Source organism: Procambarus clarkii, chromosome 1 (assembly GCF_040958095.1).
Source record: "Procambarus clarkii isolate CNS0578487 chromosome 1, FALCON_Pclarkii_2.0, whole genome shotgun sequence".
Classification (NCBI taxonomy): Eukaryota; Metazoa; Arthropoda; class Malacostraca; order Decapoda; family Cambaridae; genus Procambarus; species Procambarus clarkii.
Window position 1 is genome coordinate 47,792,287 of NC_091150.1, and position 21,529 is coordinate 47,813,815.

The window sequence follows — 21,529 nt, forward strand, 5'->3', positions numbered from 1 at the left end:
TTTTGCCCTTCCACTGTTCTCCTCGGTGGCGCCCCCTGCTAGGTCCCCGTGAGTGTACATGTCCCTGGGGTTCAGCTTTAGAAGTTTGCTTGGTAGTTTTGGGCGCCGGTTTGCAGCACCCTGCCTGGGACTACCTGAGCGCGAGTCCTCTTAAAGTAAACGCTCAGGACCCTGGGAATCCCCTAGGGGGCGCGTGGGTCCGATGGATGTGACCCCGGAGTCCCCACTCGCTGTGTGCGAGTTTGAGGGTTGCTCGGTCCCCTTGTCTCAGGGTGACCCTCATTGTTTTTGCCTCTGCCACGCTGCCTGTTGGGTCGGTGATACTTTCGACCCTGAGTCCTGTGAGTGTTGCTGCTTGCTTGTGACTCAATTTACCCAATCCTCTGATGATTCTATTCGGGTACGGGCGGCACGTGCGTTGCAGTCTAGGTTTCGTCTGTTGCAACGCGCTCGGTTGGTTGCTTCCCCGGATGCCCCGGGGCTGCCCCGCTTTGCTTTTCGAGACCCGGACTTGGGGGTGGGGGTCGCTTCGATCCTGGTTCAGTCCACACCTCCTCGTCCTTCCCCTTCTGTTCGTTCTGGTCCCCCGCCCCTGCTTCCGGCCCCGAAGCGTCTGAGGGTTTCGGGGTCGGAGCAGGGGTTACTTGATCTCGAGACTCGGGCAGCTTCGGGGGTTGCCCCTTCCGGGGGGGCGGCAGAGGCATTCGAGTCTTGTCTCCCGGCCGAAGCTTCAGGGTCTGACCAGTGGGCCCCCCTTCCTCCAGCTTTTCCGGCTGCTCCGTCCTTGTCTTGTGGGGTCGGGGCTTGGGGAGAGGACTCGGCCTCGGGTCCTGTGGTGACGGACCTCGAGGCTGGGGAGGGGCTGACTTGGGGGCCTTGGGCCCCGCTGGACCCCGCCTGGGTTTTTCTTCCCACTGAGCGGGGCTTATTGTTACAAGGAGTGGGGTTTTCTTTTCCCCCCTCTGCGTACGAGTTGGATTTGGTGTCGGCCCCTCCCCGGGTTCGGTTCCGTGTTCCCCCGGGTACGTCGGTTCCGTCCTTCCGGAGGTTTTCGGCTTATCGCATCCAACCTGGTGTGGTGCGAGCGGCCTTTGCAGCTTGCCTCCTGCGTGACCCGGTTTATGCCACGGAAATGGATCCGTCCACGTTCAGGTTTGGGACTTCGTTCCCTTTCTGGCTCCGTTACGAGGTTCCGGAGTCGTCCTGGCTAGCAGACTGCCCCTTGTTTGGTCTGGATTCCTGGCATTCCTTCTGTCGTTCCCGCACGCTGGAGTGGCGGGAAGCTTCCACGGTGCTTCAGGTTTTCCTGGGGGGTGAACTTGAGTACCTGAATGAGTGCTTGTTTGCCCCTGCCCTTCCCCGCGATGTGGGCGTTATTCAGCTCCATGTGCAGGTTCCCTCCCTTTCGGCGGCGCTCGTGGCGGAGGACTTGCGCGCCCGGGGCCTTTTGTGTTCGGCCTTGCGGTTCTTTTCCCTCCTGGAGCTGTCTTCGGATTGGCTCGTGGAGGATGTGGGGACGCTTGGGTCCGTCCCGGGGTCCGGCACCTTGTCCTCGGCTGCACGTTCGTCGGCTGCCTTGTTGAAGCTGTTCACGCCAATTTTGCGGGATGCGGTTTCCCTGTTCTATGCTTCCCGTCTCGCGTGTTGGCAGGCGGTGCTGGGTTCCTCCGTGGAATCTGCTTGGGCTCTGGCTCTTAGGCGTTCTTCACCTTTTTGTCCTCTCCTGTTTGGGGAGTCGGCCGTGGCGCAGTTTATTCAGGCTGCGTCGGCGGCTTGTCGTCCGATGTCGGACTTTTTAGTTTTCCGGGGGGCCCGGGGTGGGTCTTCCCGGAAAGGTCGTGCCAGGGCTCGGGGTTCCTCTCGTCGTGGTAGGCCTCTGGTGTCAGGTTTGGGGTTGGCTCCTCCTGCGGACCCTCCCTCGTCTGGTCGGCGCGGTGTTCGCGCTGTGCGGGGTTCTGGGTCTCGTAAGGGTCGCCGGCCCTTTCGCGGTTTGCCCCCTTGACGGGGCGATGGGGGGGCGGCTTGCGCTGTTCGCCCGCGCCTGGTCCCACGATTCGTGGGCCTTTCGGGTCGTGTCTCGCGGCCTGCGGTGGCGTTGGGTGGCCCCTCCCCCCTTTGGGGGGTCGGGGCTGGCAGGGCAGGCTTCTTCCCCTGCGCTCTGTCGAGTCGTCTTGGAGTGGGTACGCTTGGGCGTCGTCGAAACGACGTCGTCCCTCTGATGGGTTTCCCGTCTGTTTCCGGTTCCGAAACGGGACTGCGCGGACCTGCGGTTCATTCTGGACTTGTCCCGTCTGAACCCCTGGGTTCATTGCCCCTCCTTTCGGATGACTACGCTGTCTCAGGTTCGGCTCCTCTTGGAGCCGGGAGCTTGGATGGTGTCCCTGGACCTCCGGGACGCTTATTGGCATGTCCCGATTCATCCGCGGTTCAGGGACTGGCTCGGTTTTGTAGTGGGGCGTCTGAGTTACCGCTTTCGTTGTCTCCCGTTCGGGTTGAACCTGGCACCTCGCGTGTTCACACGCCTTACACGGGTTGTGGTGGCTCGTTTGCGTCTCCTAGGTGTTCGGGTGTTGGCCTACCTCGACGACTGGCTGGTTTGGGCTCCCAGCCAGTCGGCTTGCTTGCTAGCCAGGGATTTGGTTCTTTCCCAGCTCGCCGGGTTCGGGTTCTTGGTGAACTGGAGGAAGTCCCATCTGGTTCCCTCTCAGGTTCGGACTTGGCTGGGTCTCGTGTGGGACTCTCGAACCGCCTCTTTGTCTCTCCCTCCGGAGTCTCTCCTGCGGCTGCGGTCCCGCCTTCGTCTGTTTCTGGAGGGCCCTCGGGTCACCCGGCGGTTGCTCGAGGGGCTGTGCGGGAGCCTGAACTTCGCGATGGTGGTCTACCCGCCGGGTCGGGTTTGGCTTCGACGGCTGTTCTGGTTCCTTCGGGGTTCCCCCTTCCGCCTCTCTCGCGATCGCAGAGTTCGACCCCCGGGGGACTTGCGTCGGTTGCTGCGTCACCGGCTTCCTCTTCGGGTTTTTCGGGGTTCAGTGCCTTGGCGCCTACCCGAGCCCTCGCTCGATGTGTACACGGATGCGTCGTCTCTCGGCTGGGGTTTTGTGACCAGTGCTCACCAGGCCGGCCAGGGGCGTTGGGATCCGTCCTTCCGTCGAGCTCACAGTACGGTGCGGGAGTTCGCGGTGGTGTGGTTTGCTCTGGGGAGGATTCGGGTGGCCCGCGGATCGACGATTCGGCTCCATTCGGACTGCTCTCCGGTGGTTTATTGCCTGAACCGCGGGGGTTCGATGCGGTCCTTGTCTCTTTGGGGTTGGTCGCTTCGGGTGACTCGTCTGCTGAGTTCTCGGGGTTTGGCTCTCCTGGCGGTTCACGTACGGGGCGTGTCCAACGTCTTGGCCGACGCCCTGTCTCGCTTCGTTCCCCTCTCCACGGAGTGGACGGTCGACGACGAGTCCTTCCGTTGGCTTTGCCAGACGTTCGGGCGCCCCGAAGTGGACCTCTTCGCGTCGGCGTGGTCGCGGCGTCTTCCCGTTTATGCGGCGCCCTTCCCCGATTGCGAGGCCGTCGGGGTCGATGCCTTTCGGCTAGACTGGTCGAGGTGGTGGTTCCTGTACCTCTTTCCCCCGGTTCGGCTGTTGCTCCAGGTCCTGACTCGCTTAGAGACTTACCGGGGGAGAGTTGTCCTTCTGGCCCCTTGGTGGCCGGCGCAGCCTTGGTTTCAGGCGCTGGTTGCTCGGTGTCCGAACCCGAAGGTTTTTCCCGCGGCTCCGCCTCTTTCAGCAGATCGGGCCGGTACGTCACGTAGCTGGTTCGATCTTCTCCTCGAGTCTTCGCGTATGGTTTTTTTGACTCGAGTCTATCATCATCTCTATGGTGATCAGGTGGCCTCCTTGTTGGTGTCCCACCTGAGGGCTTCTTCTCGGCGGCAGTATGAAGTTTCCTGGCGGTCCTTCCGTTTCTTTTTGCGTCTTCGTCGTGTTAGCTCCTTGTCTGTTCGGGTGGTCTTGTCCTTCCTCTCGTGGTTGTTTCAGGACCGTCATCTTATGCCTAACACTGTCGCTTCGTATCGTGCGGCGCTGGCAGAGCCGCTTCAGCTTGCTTTCGGTATCGATGTTACGTCTGCGCCGTTTCGCAAGCTGTCTCGTGCATTGTTTCACCTCCGGCCTGCTCATGCGTCGCCTGAGCCGTCCTGGTCTTTGGACAGAGTGCTCGCTTTCCTTTCATCTCCTCGTTTCGTTGTGGCCCCTTCGGTCCAGGATTGTTTTTCCAAGGCACTTTTCTTGTTGGCTTTGGCCTCTGGGGGTCGGGTAGGGGAGCTTCATGCTCTCCTCCGGCGCAGGGGTTTTCTGCTCTTTTGGTCGTGGTGATAGTTTTGTTCGTTTGCAGCTGTCTCCTTCTTTTCTGGCGAAGAATGAGACTGCTGCGTTCCGGAGGGGTCCATGGGTGGTTGATGCTTGGTTGGTCAGGCCGGGGGTGCATCATGTTTTGTGTCCGGTTGCGGCGCTTCGCCGTTATTTGCGCGCCACAGCTTCTGTGTCCGGGGACGCGCTGTGGGTTGATCCGGTTTCCCTTCTTCCCTGTTCGCGGGTTCGGGTCTCTCAGGTCGTCCGCAGGGTTATTAGGTCCAGCCAGCCTGCGGTCTATCACCGTGCCCATGACGTTCGTAAGTTCGCGGCTCTTGCTGCCGTCTTTGGGAATATGTCTTGGTCTGATATTCGGGCGCGGGGATTTTGGCGGTCAAACAGGGTCCTGGCTGCTCGTTACCTTGTGAATGTCCCTGGGCCTCGTCGGGCCTGTGTTGCTTTGGGTCGGCGGTTGCAGCCAGTTGTCTCGGCTTCGAGTTGAGGGGTGAGCGACGACCGCCTCCCTGGTAAGTCCCTCTTTTTCTGTCTGTGGGTAGTTAGCTCCGGGGAGCCGACGGGGCTTCCCCCAGAAAACCAGCGTTGAATGTAATGAAACGCCATTTTCTGGGTGAGTCCCGGAGGCTCCCCGGCATCCCTCCCTCCCTCCGGTCGGCGGTTTTTCGCGTTTTTGACATCCAGCCTCAAGAACTGAGGTGTGGGTAGCCGGCGCGGGGGGTCTGGGGCTCCCCCTTCCCCCTCCCGGGGAGGGGGGAGCTGCGCAGACAGCGGCGCGGCAGTGTGTGACGTCACACTAGTTTGCTTGTTTTCGGTTGGGGAGTTCTATCCACTAGTTCGGTTTTAGGTAGCAATTTTAACCAGAATAGGGGTTTGTTTTGGGGCGCTTACCTTTCTGGGTGCCTGTTCCGGTCGATGGCAGACATAGAATGCTTCCAACTACAAGGGGGCTTCTATAGGCCATTGCTCCCCTTGCCTCTCTGAGGGGGCCCGGTTCTGGCCGTGGTCCCCGGTAGGCCTAAGAACTCCATACACATGACTGATGCCAAAGTCTGACATTAGCATATCAGCCTGGGATAGCTCCGGGGAGCCTCCGGGACTCACCCAGAAAATGGCGTTTCATTACATTCAACGCTGGTTTTTTTACCTCCGGCCTGCTCATACGCCGCCTTAGCCATCCTGGTCGTTGGACCGGGTGCTCTCTTTTTCTCTCTTCTCCTCGGTTTGTGTTGGCCCCTTCGGTTCAGGACTGTCTTTCTAAGGCTCTTTTCTTGTTGGCATTGGCCTCTGGGGGGTCGGGTTGGGGAGCTTCATGCTCTCCTCCGGCGAAGGGGTTTCTGCTCTTTCGGTCCTGGTGGTCGTTTCATTCGTTTGCAGTCTTCTTCTTTTTTTGGTGAAGAATGAGTCTGCCGTTTTCCGAAGGGGTCCTTGGGTTGTTGATGCTTGATTGGTTCGGCCGGGGTGCATCATGTTTTGTGTCCGGTTGTGACTCTTCGCGGTTATCTGCGCGCCACGGCCTCCATGGCAGAGGACGCGCTTTGGGTGGACCCGGTTTCCCTTCTTGCCTGTTCCAGGGCGAGGGTCACCCAGGTCGTCCGCAGGATTATTCGGTCCAGGATTTTTTTTCCTGCTTTCTGGTAACATAGTGTTTTCTCTCCATGCTCGGTCCACGACACACTTGTGTGGTCATGTTTTTGCAATCATGAGTCTTGTTTGTGTGTTGCTTTCTGTGGTGCTCCCTCCTTCCTGATTGTTGCCCCTTTTGTTCTTTCTCTGTGGGTAGGTAGCTTCAGGGAGCCAAAAGGGGCTCTCCTCAGAACACCTGTGTTGAATGTACAATAATGAAACTCCAATTTCTGGGTGAACCCCAGTGGCTCCCTGACTCTCTCCCTTTCCCAGGGAATTGGGGGTGTTTCCATCAACATACAACTGAAGGTGGAGCATTTAGCTCACCCTGGCTGCCTCCTTTCTTTCTCCAAACGAGGCGGGAAATGTGGGGCGAATGTGCTCATGCTAGTTTCATGAATTTTCTTTAATTTGCTTCCATTATTGGGGGGAGATTTTTAGTGATTTTGAGGCTGCGATCTCAATTTTAACCAGCAATGGTCTGTTCTGTTTCGCTAACTTTCTGGGTGCCTTCCCTGGTAGTGGTAGATATGAATAAATTCAATTAAATTTAATCATATGTGCTACTGCTCCCTGAGCCTCTCTCTATAGGAGGCCAGGTTGTGGTTCATGGTTCCCGGTAGGCCTAAAAGAACTCTGCAAGTTATGGCACCTAGTATTTTGGCACTATATCATCATAGTAGCTTCAGGGAGGCAGAAAGACTCGCCCAGAAATTTGCATTTCATTACATTCAACACTGGATTTTGCCTGATGCACAGGATTAAAGCCAAAACATATGTTTTATGCAGAGTATTTCAACTTACTGTTTGGGTTTGGAATGGAGGATTTGAATTTGATTTAACCCTTGCACTGCTCACCTATTTTCAGCAAAAACGTCTTGGTGCAATTGTCAAGGACATATTTTTGTTATTTTTACAAATATTCAGGTAAATTTAATGTCAAAATGTTTCCAAAGTCAACTATTTCCATTTCAAAACACAAATAGTAATGAAAACATTAAAAAACATTAAAATATAGCCAAATAAAAAAACAAAAAGCACAACTCTCTGAGCGCCTAAAGGCGCTTTGCGCAGTGCAGTGGTTAAGAAATATAACTTGAAAGTGGTAGCAAGTATTCTGATACTTTTTTTTCATTTACACTAGCCCTCTTCATCTGGAGCCAAGATTTCTGGACAGAGCAAAGATACGATTTGGTGGTTCCTTCCATGAGTCTGCAGTAGACGATGTGCGTTCACTTGGGAAGTTGTTGAATGTCTTCACTGCTCTTATACCTTATTGGCTGGTGTATTTCCAGGTACTGTATATATATTATATCTAAATCTATTAAATTTATGACAAATAAAATAAATTATATATATATATATATATATATATATATATATATATATATATATATATATATATATATATATATATATATATATTAGTATATATATATACTGTATATATATATAATATACTGGTGGTGGCCTTTTTATTAGAAAAATGTCATATTGAAGCAATAATAACGGTGAAAATTGTGATATATAGAGTATTTTAAACAGTTGGAACACATTTCCTTTTCACAGAATTTTTAAGACAATTGGGGGTGTAGAAAAACATACAGTAATATACATCTTTTGTCTGGTTCTTGTCTGGGATTCAAGTACAGTGCGGGAATTTGCAGCGGTGTGGCTTGCGCTGTGTTGGATTTGGCTCGCTCGGGGCTCTACAATCCGGCTCCATTCGAACTGCTCTCCGGTGATTCATTGCCTGAACCGCAGGGGGTCTCTGTGGTACGTGGCTCTTTGGGGCTGGTCGCTTTGGATGGCTTTTCTAATGTGTTCTCGGGGTTTAGCTGTCTGTGCAGTTTATATTCGGGGCGTGTCAAACGTCCTGGTGGATGGCCTGTCACGGTTCATTCCTCTGCCCATGGAATGAACGGTTGACATCGATTCGTTCGGTTTACTCTGTCGAACACTCGAGACCCTTGAAGGTGGACCTCTTTGCATTGGCATGGTCGAGGCATCTGACTGCGAGGCCATAGCGGTAGATGCTTTTCAGCAGGACTGGCCGGGTTATTGATGCTTTGTTGATCAGGCCAGGGGGTGCATCATGTTTTGTGTCCTGTTGCGGCTTTACACCACTACCTGCGCGCCTCTGCTTCTGTGTCCAGAGTCGAGCTGTGGGCTGACCCAGTATCTCTTGTTCCCTGTTCCAGGGCTTGGGTCTCTCAGGTTGTTCGCAAGGTTATCAAGTGTAGCCAATCTGCGGTCTACCCTCGCACCCATGATGTTTGTAAGTTTGCAGCTTTGGCTCCTGTGTTTGGTAATATGTCTTGGGCTGACATTCAGGCACGGGGGTTTTGAAGATCTAGCAGGGTCTTGGCTGCCTGTTATCTTGTTAATGTGCCGGGCCCTCAGCGGTCTCGTCACCTTGGGTCGACGGTTGCAGCCAGTTGTCTCGTCTTTGTTACGAATTGTGTGGTGCAGCCGCCTCCCTGGTAAGTCCCTATTTTCCTGTTCTTTAGGTAGTTAGCTCCAGGAAGCTGGACAGGGCTTCCCCACAGAAAACTAGCATTGAATGTAATGAAATGCCATTTTCTGGGTAGAGCCCCAGTGGCTCCCTGGCACCCTCCCTCCCCCTGGTCAGTGGTATTTGTTTTAGTTTTTCAGACTCTTAACTGACGATCCAGCTGCTGTCTCGGTAGGCTGGGACCCTCCTCTGCCCCCTCTCTTTGGGGGGGGGGGGGTTCTGTACAAACAAGCGGCGCATGGTGTAAAGACATGTTGTTTGTTAACTTGTTTTTCTTGGAGTTTCTAGCTTCTGTTCATTCTCGGGTTGCAGTTTTTCTACCAGAAGGGGTCTGTTTCGGAGTGCCTAACTTTCTGGGTGCTCAACCCCGGTCGATGGCAGAAATGAATACTTTCATACGTGAGAGTTTCATAGGCCATTGCTCCCTGCACCTCTCTGAGGGAACCATGTTCTGGCTAGTGGTCCCCGGTAGGCATGACAGCTCCTTATGACTGAAGCCCCGTACTAATATTAACTAATATCAGTCCAATAGCTCCAGGAAGCCTCCGGGGCTCTACCCAGAAAATGGCGGTTCATTACATTCAATGCTGGTTTTATGAGTGAATGTGTAGGTGGATAATATAATAAATTGATTTGCCGTATTCGGGGACAGGATGTCTTTTAGGCTAGAGTTTAACTACTGACCACCTAGATGCAATCCACAACAGTTGCCTAACTCCCAGGCATTTCATAAGGATAATTTTATTTAGGAAAAAGTACATGCCAACAAAAGGAGTTAAAGCCAGGATGTTGGATTTTTAGATAGAGCCAGTATATACTATGTCTAAAGCCACTAATACTCGCAGCATTTTGGGCAACATCAGTTTACTACTAGATGAATAGAGGCATCAGGTAAAAGGAAACTTGGCCCAAATGCTTCTTTCCTACCATGGTGGTTGAATCCAGGACTCTTCAGCTGCAACCAGACTATGTTGACTACTGTGCAATAGAACCCTTGTATGTATATATGTATGTAGATCATGTCATATTAATTATTTATGGACAGTCCCCAGGTACAGTCAAATGGTGCTGTACCATAGTAATACATGTTTTGAATTCTAAACTCTTTACTCTGGAGATGCATTACAGCTGCCATCATAAATTTGTTGATAAAATACAATAAACAAAACTTTGTCTTTCAGATGGAGACCAGTTTTCAGGCCCAAGGTCTGCACATGCGCTTCTCTATTTATGGCACTAACCACTCCACTGATATGCAAGACGATATACTACAGACAACTGAGAGGGAGGAATTTAGTGTAAGTTTGGTGACAGGCACGCCACGAGTCACTCCTGCATGCTCATCATTTGACACATTCCCAGTCCATCCTGACTGTGACAGTCATGGTCCATCCTGATTTGTGACAGGTCATGGTCCATCCTGACTTGGGGCAGGTCATGGTCCATCCTGACTTGACAATCATGGTCCATCCTGACTTGACAGTCATGGTCCATCCTGACTTGTGACAGGTCATGGTCCATCCTGACTTGTGACAGGTCATGGTCCATCCTGACTTGGGGCAGGTCATGGTCCATCCTGACTTGCGACAGTTGTGGTCCATCCTGACTTCACACACAGAGATCACACTAACGTGATGCATCAAATAAACAAATCCACAAGGAAGAGGGAGAACGGCCTATTGACATAGCTCGGGTGCAGGGGGAGGTTGTGTAAAATCCTGGTTTGTGTCTCGGAGAGGCTACGGGATCCAGCAAGTTCAGTAGAACTTCGGTTTCAACCCTTTTAACCCTTTCGTAGCTCAGTCGATTAAGGCAGTGTCTGGGATGCTCCCGGACGCAGGTTCGAATCCTCGTCACGGCCCTTGTGGATTTGTTCATCCTGACTTGTGACAGTCATGGTCCATCCTGACTTGTGACAGTCATGGTCCATCCTGACTTGTGACAGTCATAGTCCATCATGATTTGTGACAGTCATAGTCCATCCTGACTTGTGACAGTCATAGTCCATCCTGACTTGTGACAGTCGTGGTCCATCCTGACTTGTGACAGTCGTGGTCCATCCTGACTTGTGACAGTCGTGGTCCATACTGACTTTTGACAGTCGTGGTCCATCCTGACTTATCACACAGCATTCCATTTATTCCTTTACATGCATTTCTTGAATGTATTGGAGCAATATTCAGATAATTTCCCTTTAGTATCTTATGGTTAATTTATCTTCTCAAAAAATCATACCATATTTAATACTTTGATACGATATTCCATTATTTTCACTGATAGGTTAATAAGCTGGTCCCACCATAGCTTTATCTGGCCTCATAGCTCTGTCTGGCCTTAGTTTGAAAGCATTGTCATCTGTGTAAACTAATTGAATTATACCAAGAAATGCAATGAATCAGATCCTGGCCTTTTGTGTTTGCAGGTTCCAGCTGCATGGCTCACGCTCTTCAACCAGCTGTTTCTAATTGGAGCCATCCCTCTTGTTACCAGTTTCCTATACCCAGTCATGGACAAAGCAGGCATTCGCATGTCGATGCTCTTCAGGATAGGTAAGTGTGTGTTTGGTATTCAGTATTTCTCTTCAATACAGAACTTATGTTGGGAAATTAATATTATTATCTAATTTTCTGTGTGGAGCTCCTATGGCTCCCTGGCGCTATCGGGCTAATGTGTGATATGTTAGACCGGGACATTAGCTATGGAGTTCGACCTACCAAGGACCACGAGCCAGAACCTGGCCCCTTCAGAGAGGTTTCAGGGAGCAATGCCCTGGAAAAAAAAAACTGTGGTTGGGGGTTTTCCTTATTTGCCATTGACCTGGGTTAGGCACCCAGAAAAGTAGGCATAAAAAACGAACCCCACATGGGAAGAAACTAACAACAAAAAAACGAAAAGGCAGGCAGAACTCCCTCCAACCCAAGGAAATGAGCAAACAAGCAAACGTTTGCTCATTTACTGCCACAACGCTTGACCATGTAGCCCTCCCCTCTCCTGGAGGGGGAGGGGGTAGCCCCGTGCCAGCTACTCAGGCCTTCAGGTCGCAAGCTAATGTCAACCGGGACAGATTGCTTCTCTGGCCTCAAATTCCTTGGCAGTGTTTTGCCTTTGTGACACTTCTGCTGTGTTATTGTTGTGTGTGGTGGCCAGGAGTTACTCATCAGTATCAGGGCTGCAAGTGCATATGGGCTTCCTTCCCCAAGCGCCCTGTGAGTATTGCCCTTGCGTGATTAGGGTTTTCTTCCCTGGGGCGTTCGGGAACCATTTCCGTAGAGGTTCTTGCTGCTCGGCATTTACCTTGCCGAGATAATTATGGGATCTCTGGATTTGAAGGTTCTCATAATCCATCCTATCATTTTTCTGGCTGACAGTAATATTTGCTTGGTTATGCTCCCTAAATGTTAGGTCGTCGGATATCACTATTCCCAAATCCTTGACATGCTGTTTTCCTATTATGGGCAGATTCGATTGTGTTTTTGTACCTTGTATTATGTTTCAGCTCCTCATTTTTGCCATACCTGAGTACCTGGAATTTATCAATGTTAAACATCATGTTATTTTCTGCTGCCCAATCGAAAACTTTGCTAATATATGTTTGTAGTTTTTCAATGTCTTTAGCAGAGGTAATTTTCATGCTGATTTTTGTATCATCTGCAAAGGATGACACGAAGCTGTGACTTGTATTTTTGTCTATATCTGATATGAGAAAGAGGAACAGCAGTGGTGCAAGGTCTGTACCTTGAGGTACAGAGCTTTTAACTGCGTTTGGACTCGATTTTATTTGATTGACTGTTACTCTTTGTGTTCTGTTCGACAGGAAATTGAGTATCCAGTGTCCTACTTTACCAGTTATACCCATTGACCTCATTTTGTGTGCTATCACTCCATGGTCACATTTGTCGAATGCCTTTGTAAAGTCTGTGTATACAACATCTACATTCTGTTTTTCTTCTAATGCCTCGGTGATTTTGTCGTAATGGTCAAGTAGCTGTGAGAGGCATGATCTTCCCGCTCTAAATCCATGTTGGTCTGGATTGTGGAGGTCATTTGTTTCCATGAATCTAGTGACCTGACTCCTGATCACAGTGCTTTGCTCCCTCCCTTGTGTAGAGGGGCTATGTCTGCTGCTTTCAGCACATCTGGTATCTTCCCCATGTCCAAGCTCTTCTTCCACACTATATTGAGTGCCTGTGCTACTGGCACTTTGCATTTCTATATAAATATTGAATTCCATGAGTCTGGACCCGGGGCTGAGTGCATGGGCGTATTGTCCAACCCGTTCTCGCAAATTCGTAAAGTCAATATTGACTTATTAACTACGTGCATAGGTGATATACTAAACATAATAGATACCCTTAAAAAGATTCATAGAAAACACCGACCTTACCTAACCTTGTTAGTATCTTAAGATAAGCATCTTATTGCTTCGTAATTACAATTATTACTTAACCTGTACCTATTATAGGTTAGGTAATAATTGTAATTACGAAGCAATAAGATGCTTATCTTAACATACTAAGTAGGTTAGGTAAGGTCGGTGTTTTCTATGAATCTTTTTAAGGGTATCTATTATGTTAAGTATGTCACCTATGCACATATTTAATAAGTCAATATTGACTTATTAAATTTGCGAGAACGGGTTGCATTGTCATATAATTAAGGATTTGTATAAAAAGGATTATCAAAAATATTTTTAGTTTTACTAATACAAGTAGTCAAAGTTCCCCAAAAATTTATGCCAATATTTCATGTTTGCAAATATTTATAAAATCAATAAATGAACTTAGGAATAAAGTGTTCTGTAAGTTTATTAGAGACATTAACTCTACATATAAGGTGTAAATTTCATGTAAATTAAAAAAATAAAATGAAAGAGGAGAGTTAATTTTGTTACTTGACAATAAATGAGATCAAACATTCTGCCACCTGTAGGTTGAAGTTGACTTCAACCAATTTCCTCCAAAATTTGCATCCCTACAAATAGGCTTACGTTCCGTAAGGTGTACAAGTTTCATGCAAATCGGCTGATAAAAAATATGAGAAAAAATCAAGATTTTTTTTTTTTTTTTTTTTTTCATAAAACTAATTATTAAAATATTTTATTATATGCTATTGTGATAGCTTAGAGTCATAGACATGATTTCAGTTGACACTTTTTTTTTATGTTAATTTTTGACCATTTTGGAAAATTAGAAAAATTTTGACACATAATTCAATATTTTTACTCCCTTCCTATTTATGCTACGATGCTGAGACTTGGGCCAGTTGAACCAATTTTGTATACAACTAGTCAAAAAAGTTTGATTGTAATCAGTCCAGCTTTCATTTATCGCATTTTTCCGTAATTTTCCGTAATACGTCCCTATAAGCATTTCCGTTAATTTTTTCCTTCTTTTGTAGTGTCGTCTGCGTTCTCTTTTTACATTAGACCTCTTTCTGGCTTTCCTCAAAGGAACATGTTTCAGACAGACTTCATTTGTTTCAGAAATCAGTTTTTTTTTATTTCTTAGAACATTTTCCCACTGAATGTTTGTAGTTCCCTGTTTATTTTCTCCTAGTCTATCCTTTTATTATTAACACTTTCGCGCTTTAGATTAGAGATAACTCGTCGCTGTTTTTTCTTACGATTCCGCATAACAGCCTACTTTTCTCGTCAATCGAAAAAATATTTCTATAAATTCCATTTTTTAACCGAAATGGATGGGGATACTTTTGTTTTGTAGAGAATTTATTTGCGAATTTTTTGGTACCAGAATGAATATTATATCACATAAACTTCTATGAGTAAAAAAAAAAATACACAAAGTATGTTTGGGGGTGTGGCGAGCGTGTGGCAGTGGGTTCCCTTTAGCCGTTGATATATCCAACACGTGGGAAATATTTGTATGTGTTATGTATATGTCTGTGTAGGGAATTTTACTGCGATCACTGTCATACAAATTATAAAATGTTTCAACAAGTATAAACATGACACATCAAACGAACGAAAACAATGTGTTCGTTTCTGCCGCGAATGCATACTGAGCGACGTGGTTCTATATTTGGCGCTTCTCTTACACATGCTTTGTACAAATGTTATACATTTCATCTTATAGAAAATTTTATTGCGAACACATTGGTATAAAAAAGAAATACGTACATAGAAAAGTAGGGTCAGGAAACGTATAAATGTATAAACTTTCCAAGCATGATTTCCCCCGTGTGTTTTCGCCAGTGCGCTCGCGGCTAACTACTCTCCACTTCACACACTCTTGCGGGTGGGCAATTACCTATATTAAACATTCTTATGCATATGTCCGTGTAGAGAATTTTATTGCGATTCCAATGACACCAAAATTAGCGATGTAGGACAACTGTAGGCTTCGCAACCATTAAGAGAGTGGAAACATTTTGTTGCTGTTTGGCGCTCTCGGAGAGTGATCTGCATAGTTTTTTATTTGGTGTTGATACTCCTTATGCTTGGGCGGCATTTTATAGGTATGCTCTTATAGACAATTTCATTGCGAACACAGTGATACCAAATTTAAATACGTGCGCCTTCAATTGTTGTCAGGACAGTCAAAAGAGTGTACACTTTTTCGGTCTTACCGCATAGGCGCGCGAAGTGCCGAAAGCATCTGGGGTATTGTTTTTTTTTTTGAGCGCTGAGAGCGCGAAAGTGTTAAAATTGAATTTATTGAATAACCCTTCTCGCCTGTTGCTTCTCTTGGGCCTACTACCGTTACTAATGTTAGTTTGCACACTGTTAGTTTTTTCCCATGTGGGGTTTGTTTTGTTATGCCTACCTTTCTGAGTGCCTAACCTCGGTCAATGGCAGATAAGGAAAAGTCCCCAACCACAGGGGAGGTTTTCCAGGGCCATTGCTCCCTGAAACCTCTCTGAAGGGGCCAGGTTTTGGCTCATAGTTCCCTGGTAGGTCAAACTCCATAGCTAATGTTCCAGTCTAACATATCACACATTAGCCTGATAACTCCAGGCAGCCTCCTGAGCTCGCCCAGAAAATGGCGTTTCATTACATTCAACGCTGGTTTTATATTCATGATTAATAAATATTTGTATACCACTTCATATCAAGTTAATATAAAGTTGAAATGTTAAAGATTATATAATTGATTTCCATTTTTAGGTATTGGTATGGTCTTCAGTATCTTCGCAGTTATGATTGCCGGCAGTCTGGAATCTTACCGGATATTCCTCTGGCGGACTGAGTAAGTTGATGTTGTGTTCATGCTCTAACATTTGTGCAGATTTGTTCCCTTTCAAAGCAGGCTGTTATGTGGACACCCTCCTTTGTTGTAGGCAGTAAATCATTTCTGTCATCAGGTCTTTCATTGGGTTACTTTTCATAAAGCTGCTGAATTGTGTGTAAAATATTAACAATTGCATTTTGTTTTTTTTTTGTTTTTTTACTTTATACAGTATTTTGACTTCCTTGATGCATTTTCTCATCACACTTTATTACACACTTTTAACTTCGCTCTTAACAATAACTTGTCATTCCCAAATGTTTCAACTTATCAAAACTCGATATCTGTTCAAGGAAGATCACTTTAGATGCCGTATTGCTAACTGTTCACTGGTCCCCATTTGCATTCATTCCTGTAACAAGAATTTCCTTAGCTCAAGGGGAGCACATTTTACCCATCTATCATATAATCTGGGGAGAAATATAAATTTTGTGCTCTCTTTGCTTCTGTCTGTCATGCTTTTGATTATATTTTGTAAGTATGTTCTCTAAGACTGCTTAAAATGTTAAATATTTTTTGCAAGCATGAATTAATGTACAGTATTGTTAGAATGGGATTATGTCGGTTTATTCATGCCACCCAGTTCTTGAAACTGAATACAAATCATATTGTACACAAGATGGTTAACCAACAGATTTTAAAACCTATCTAACCCAACTGAGCCAAGCTGAGCCGTACAAACCCAATTCAACCCAACCCAATGCAACCAAACCTAATACTGTACATCCTAATCTAACAATATACTCTACTGTATACAGTTTTGACAACTGGAAAATGAGATATGTCAGACTGTACTCGTGTAGTTGTGGTTATGGGGATTGAGTTGTCTTGTGTATGATTTGACCACACCCCTTGAAACCCTACCCAAGATTTAAATCTCATAAAAGTTTATGTAACCTATCTGATCAACTTAGCTAATTAATGTAAAGGGATTTGGGATCAATCTGTGATTTATTGTTCCTTTAAGCTTTTCCTGAGCCTTGAAAAGAGGAAAAAGTTATTTTAAATAATGAAGTTGACAACCACAGGTCTGCCACTGCCTCTCTACAAAGATATAATACAACACAAAGTTGGCTAGTTTAACCTCTTTTGTAAATGAGTGAGATGCCCACTGATCCAGTGATGCCATCATGATTGATGGTAGCACCATTAGCTTTCCATGAAGAAAATAGCTTAGTTGAGATCCAATATGCTAGTGATTGAATGCCTTTGTGTGTGTGTGCGCAATTTTGAGAAAGATAGCATTATGGATTAAAGTGATTCATATTTGAATGGAAGTGGTCAAGTTTATTGTATAGTGAATATAAAGCTCAGTCAAATCATAAAAACCCTACAAATTTTCCTTAAGCCATAAGAATTTTATCATGCTAGTTCAGGATCTATACTGAGTATATCTGATATGACAGTAGTAGATTTGTTATGGATTAGTCAAGAAAAATAATCCAATTCTGTTCACGTGCTATCGTAAAAAAATAATATTCATTTTCATTATCATTTTATGAAAAGATTTCCAGTCTGGGGGATAATTTTCACTTCCTCAGTGTGACTATTGATAACCTTGACAATCACAGTAGCTGCACTGTACCTCTACCATGTTACGTTTATTGAAATGTCAAATACTAATGCTGAGGTTAGGACAACTGGGTTTTATTCGAAAGAAACTATTAAGTACTGTATAAACATCAAAAATATTTGATTGTATTTTCACTAGAAGCTCCTCCACAATTATTGTTTTTCACTTATCTTCATTTTATTAAATCTGTTTGATTATCTAATTTAACCAAATGTACTTCCTGGTGTTACATAAAAAAAATGGGCTAAATATGTTAAGTATCTCTGAGATTGTTGGAAATCATATCATGGCAATTCTGCTCTTTTTCAGCAATTCTTCTCATATTGAGCAGATTGTGGGTAATGTGACGTATCATGCAGTTAACATTTCCATCTTCTGGCAAATTCCTCAATATATTCTGGTTGGGGCAGCTGAACTCTTTGCCAGTATTGCAGGTATGTTCTAATAAGTCTCTGTCCACAAACTGTGATGTATTATACTCTATAATAAAGGTTATTGTTAACGATTTTGCTGTCATCAAGACCTTAATATTTGCTGTCTATCTTGATCTTCTATTGAAGAAGTTAAGCTCCTATATACATAGTACAAAAGCAAATGAATTTTACTGTTCTGATTATTTATCTCTGTAATCACCTACTTAAAATAATATGGACACATTTTGGATGCATAATGTTTGTGAAAGATTTAGTATTGAATGCAACCCAAGATTCAATCCTAAACTTTTTGGAAAATTCATGGTACCAGCAAAATTTCATGTGGTGCACAAGCAGAACCATCAAAATGGCTAACAGGACTATCACCTCATCCAAATAATGTTCTGCCCAGCAAGATGCAGTATCCATATAGAAGAATGACCATGAGTGACTAGTACAACATATGGGTCTATACTGGCCCTCAACTGGGTCAATACTGGCTCTCAGCAGGGTCAATCAATACCAAGTGGAAATTCAACCCCCTTTGAGCAGAAACTAAGCTCCCCAATGCTGATAGTTTAATTACTTAAATGTAGTTAGAGGATGAGAGTTATGTTTGTGGTGTCCCATCTTCCCAGTACTCTTTATCATATGATGCTTTGAGACTACTAACAGTTTTGGCATTCACTGCCTTCTCAATTATCTTGTTCCAACCTTCTACCATTTGGTTTGCAAAAGAGAACTTTCTAACGTTTTCTGTGGGGAGCCGCATCAGCTCCCCAGAGCTATCCGGGCTGATATGAATGTATTAGACCCTGGCATCAGTCAGTGTGCATGGAGTTCTAGGCTTATTGGGGACCACGAGCCAGAACCTGGCCCCCTCAGAGAGCCTGAGGAGCAATAGCCTATAGAAACCCCCATGTAGTTGGGTAGCATTCTATGTCTGCCATCGACCGGGTCAGGCACCCAGAAAGGTAAGCACCCCAAAAACAAAACCCATTTTGGTTCAAATATTGCTACTGAAAGCCAAACTAGTGGACAGAACTCCCTAAATGAAAATAAGTAAATGAGCATGATGTCACCACATCACCACGCCGCTGTCTGCACATCCCCCCCCCCTCCCCGGGAGGGGAAAGGGGGAGCCCCAGATCCTCACGCCGGCTATCCAACCTTCAGTTCTGTGACTGATGTGGAAGTGGCAAGGTCGTGTGCCTCTGGCTCTAAAATTTTTCAGTTCTGTGCCTTGTGGTGTGGTGCTGTCTCTTCGGTGGTGTGCGAGCCAGGAGTAATTTCTACGATACTCGGGCTGCATGCGCCTAGGGTTCTTTTTCCTAGGTGCCTTGTAAGTACTGCCCTTGGGGGCTTGAGCTTACCTTTCACAAGTCATCTTTGGATCTACCTCCGCTGTGTCTTTTGCTGCTCGGTGATTGACCGCCCTTGGAATCGGCTGGGGTGTTTCTTGGTTCTGTTTGCATCTGGGTAGGTGGGTAATTTTCGTCACTGGTTGGGGCGCAGGGTACTGTGCAGCTGGTTATCACCTCTCATAGCAGCCAGCTCTGTTCCGCCTGGGCACGTTGTCCTCTTGAGGGATTTTTCTTTGCAATTTTCGTTTTCCCTGCCTGGTGAGGGGGTTCTGCCCCTTGGTTAGGTCACACCCTTTGTATTTTGGTGGTCCTCTGCTAGGCCCTTGCGAGTGTACACATCCTGGGGGGGTTCAGCTTTATCAGTTTGCCTTTGTAGATTTTGGGTGCTCTGCTTGGGCTTTCTTTAATGAGATAACGCAATTAAGGGCCTTGGAAAACCCTGTGGGGGCTCTCTGGTCCAATGGACTGCGACCCCTGGGTCCCCTCTCGCTTCGTGCGAGTTTGAAGGTTGCTCTGTCCTCTTGTCTTAGGGTGACACTCATTGCTTCTGCCTCCGCAATGCAGCCTGTTGGGTCAGTGACACTTTCGACCTTTAGTCTTGCGAGTTTTCTTCCATGTTTGTGCTCCAGTTCACTCAGTCCACTGATCATGATATGCAGGTGCAGGCTGCTTTGGCGTTGCATGCTCGTTTTGTTTGCTGCAACGCGCTATGTTGGTTACTACCCCGGATGCCTCAAGACTGCCCCGTTTTGGTTATAGGAATCCGGACTTGGGGATGTTAGTCGCCTCGACTTTGGTTCCATCTGCACCCCCTTGTCCTTTCCTTTCTGTTGTTTGTCCTGATCCTCCCCCCCCCCCCCCTGCTTCCGGCCATGGAGCATCTGAGGGTTTTGGAGTCAGGGCAGGGTTTAGTTGACTTTGAAACTCGGGCGGATTCAGGGGGATGCCTCTTCCAGTGTGGCAACAGAGGTACTAGAGCCTGGTCCTCCAGCCAGAGCTCTGGGTCTGACCAGTGGGCCCCCTTCGTTCCTGCTTTTTCGGCTGCTCCTGCCTTTTCTTTTGAGGCCGGGGGGGGGGGGGGGTGGAAGACGGCTCATCCCTGGGTCCTCCTGATGAGGTTCCCAGAGAGGGGTTGACTTGGGGGCCTTGTGCCCTGTTGGACCCCGCTTGGGTTTTTGTACCCTCTGAGCGGGGCTTGGTGTTACAAGGCATGGGGTTCTCTTCTCCCCATCCTCATACGTGTTGGATTTGGTGTCAACCCCACCCTGGGTTCGGTTCTGTGATCCCGTGGGTTCTTCAGTCTCATCTTTCCAGAGGTTTTCAGCCTCCCCGCATCCCACCCCATGTAAACCAGTCCTTTCCTAATTTGCTTGTCTAATGTCTGTTTCTTGTTGCTCATTTCTATATTCAGATTCCAAACATACTTCTTGTTAGGAAGTAAAACATACTGATTGTTTCTTTCTCTTTTACAACTTGTGAATATGTTTTTGTATCCTCTTTGTACTTTTCCAATCCTTAGATAATGTCCTTGCTTTGAGCTGTCGGTAAAGTTTCTCTTAGCATGTCCCTTGCCCAACTCACTGTTCTGGCTAGCTTGTAGGGTTGATCTGAGTTCTTCTTCACGTGTGTCCATTTTTTCTTGTTAATTTCTTCAGATTCACCCCTTCATTTTCTGTATTGCCTTTTCTTTGATTAGTTCCTTGATTTGTCCTTCCTGTTTTCTTACTTTGTCTGTCAAGCTAGAAATTTTCTTATCCAGCTGCGAAATACTTCCTTTTAAAGTATTAAATTCACTTTTTAAGACTTTCATATTCTCCTTCTAATTTAAGACATTTTTCTTCATAAATCTTTAAATCACAAATCCTTAATCACAAATTTTCAAAGGAAAACCACCTTTTATTATTTCTTTCATTGTGAAAACCTTGAAATTTTCATCTGTTGTTGTGTTGTCAAAGATGGCGGTGTCCATCTTTGTTGTTTACACTGCTTTTATTTTGAAATATCAATTTTACCTATCCAAATTTTTTATGCACTTTTGCATATTTGTTTTATTTCAGTTACAATACTTTTCAAATTCCCTCTAGTTTCATGTTTTATGGGACACCACTCACGGTCATCAACCTGTTCTACAATACTTAGGAAATTGGATTTTCCTGGATCAGGTGTCTCAAGATGACCTTGGCATTCATCTGAAGCTTTTAGTATGTCCTGAAAATCTGTGCTATATTTGTTCTCAAACTCGGTATTTGAAACTTGCAGAATGATTTGATTTGATCTGGTGTGGTTGTCCTCTTCCTCTTGCCTCGTGACTTAGCATGAAGATAAAACTTTGAAAAAATTAATAAACACCATGCAGGGTCTTAACATTAATGACATTTCATAGTGTGTTATATCATATCCAACTATAATCAGTAACTTGGCTATAAAACCAAAAAATTT

The 21,529-nt window shown here is 46.4% G+C and overlaps 1 protein-coding gene across 2 annotated transcripts in view; it reads left to right on the top strand.

Annotated features, from left to right (window-relative positions):
• Positions 1-21,529, top strand: part of LOC123745539 (solute carrier family 15 member 4) — a 50,690-nt gene that overhangs the window by 27,261 nt on the left and 1,900 nt on the right. For both annotated transcript variants that reach the window (XM_045726459.2, XM_045726370.2), the window contains exons 8-12: positions 7,126-7,276; positions 9,678-9,794; positions 10,919-11,045; positions 15,620-15,701; positions 17,623-17,747. In XM_045726459.2, coding sequence (XP_045582415.1) covers positions 7,126-7,276; positions 9,678-9,794; positions 10,919-11,045; positions 15,620-15,701; positions 17,623-17,747 — 602 coding nt within the window. The remainder of the gene's footprint in view (positions 1-7,125; positions 7,277-9,677; positions 9,795-10,918; positions 11,046-15,619; positions 15,702-17,622; positions 17,748-21,529) is intronic.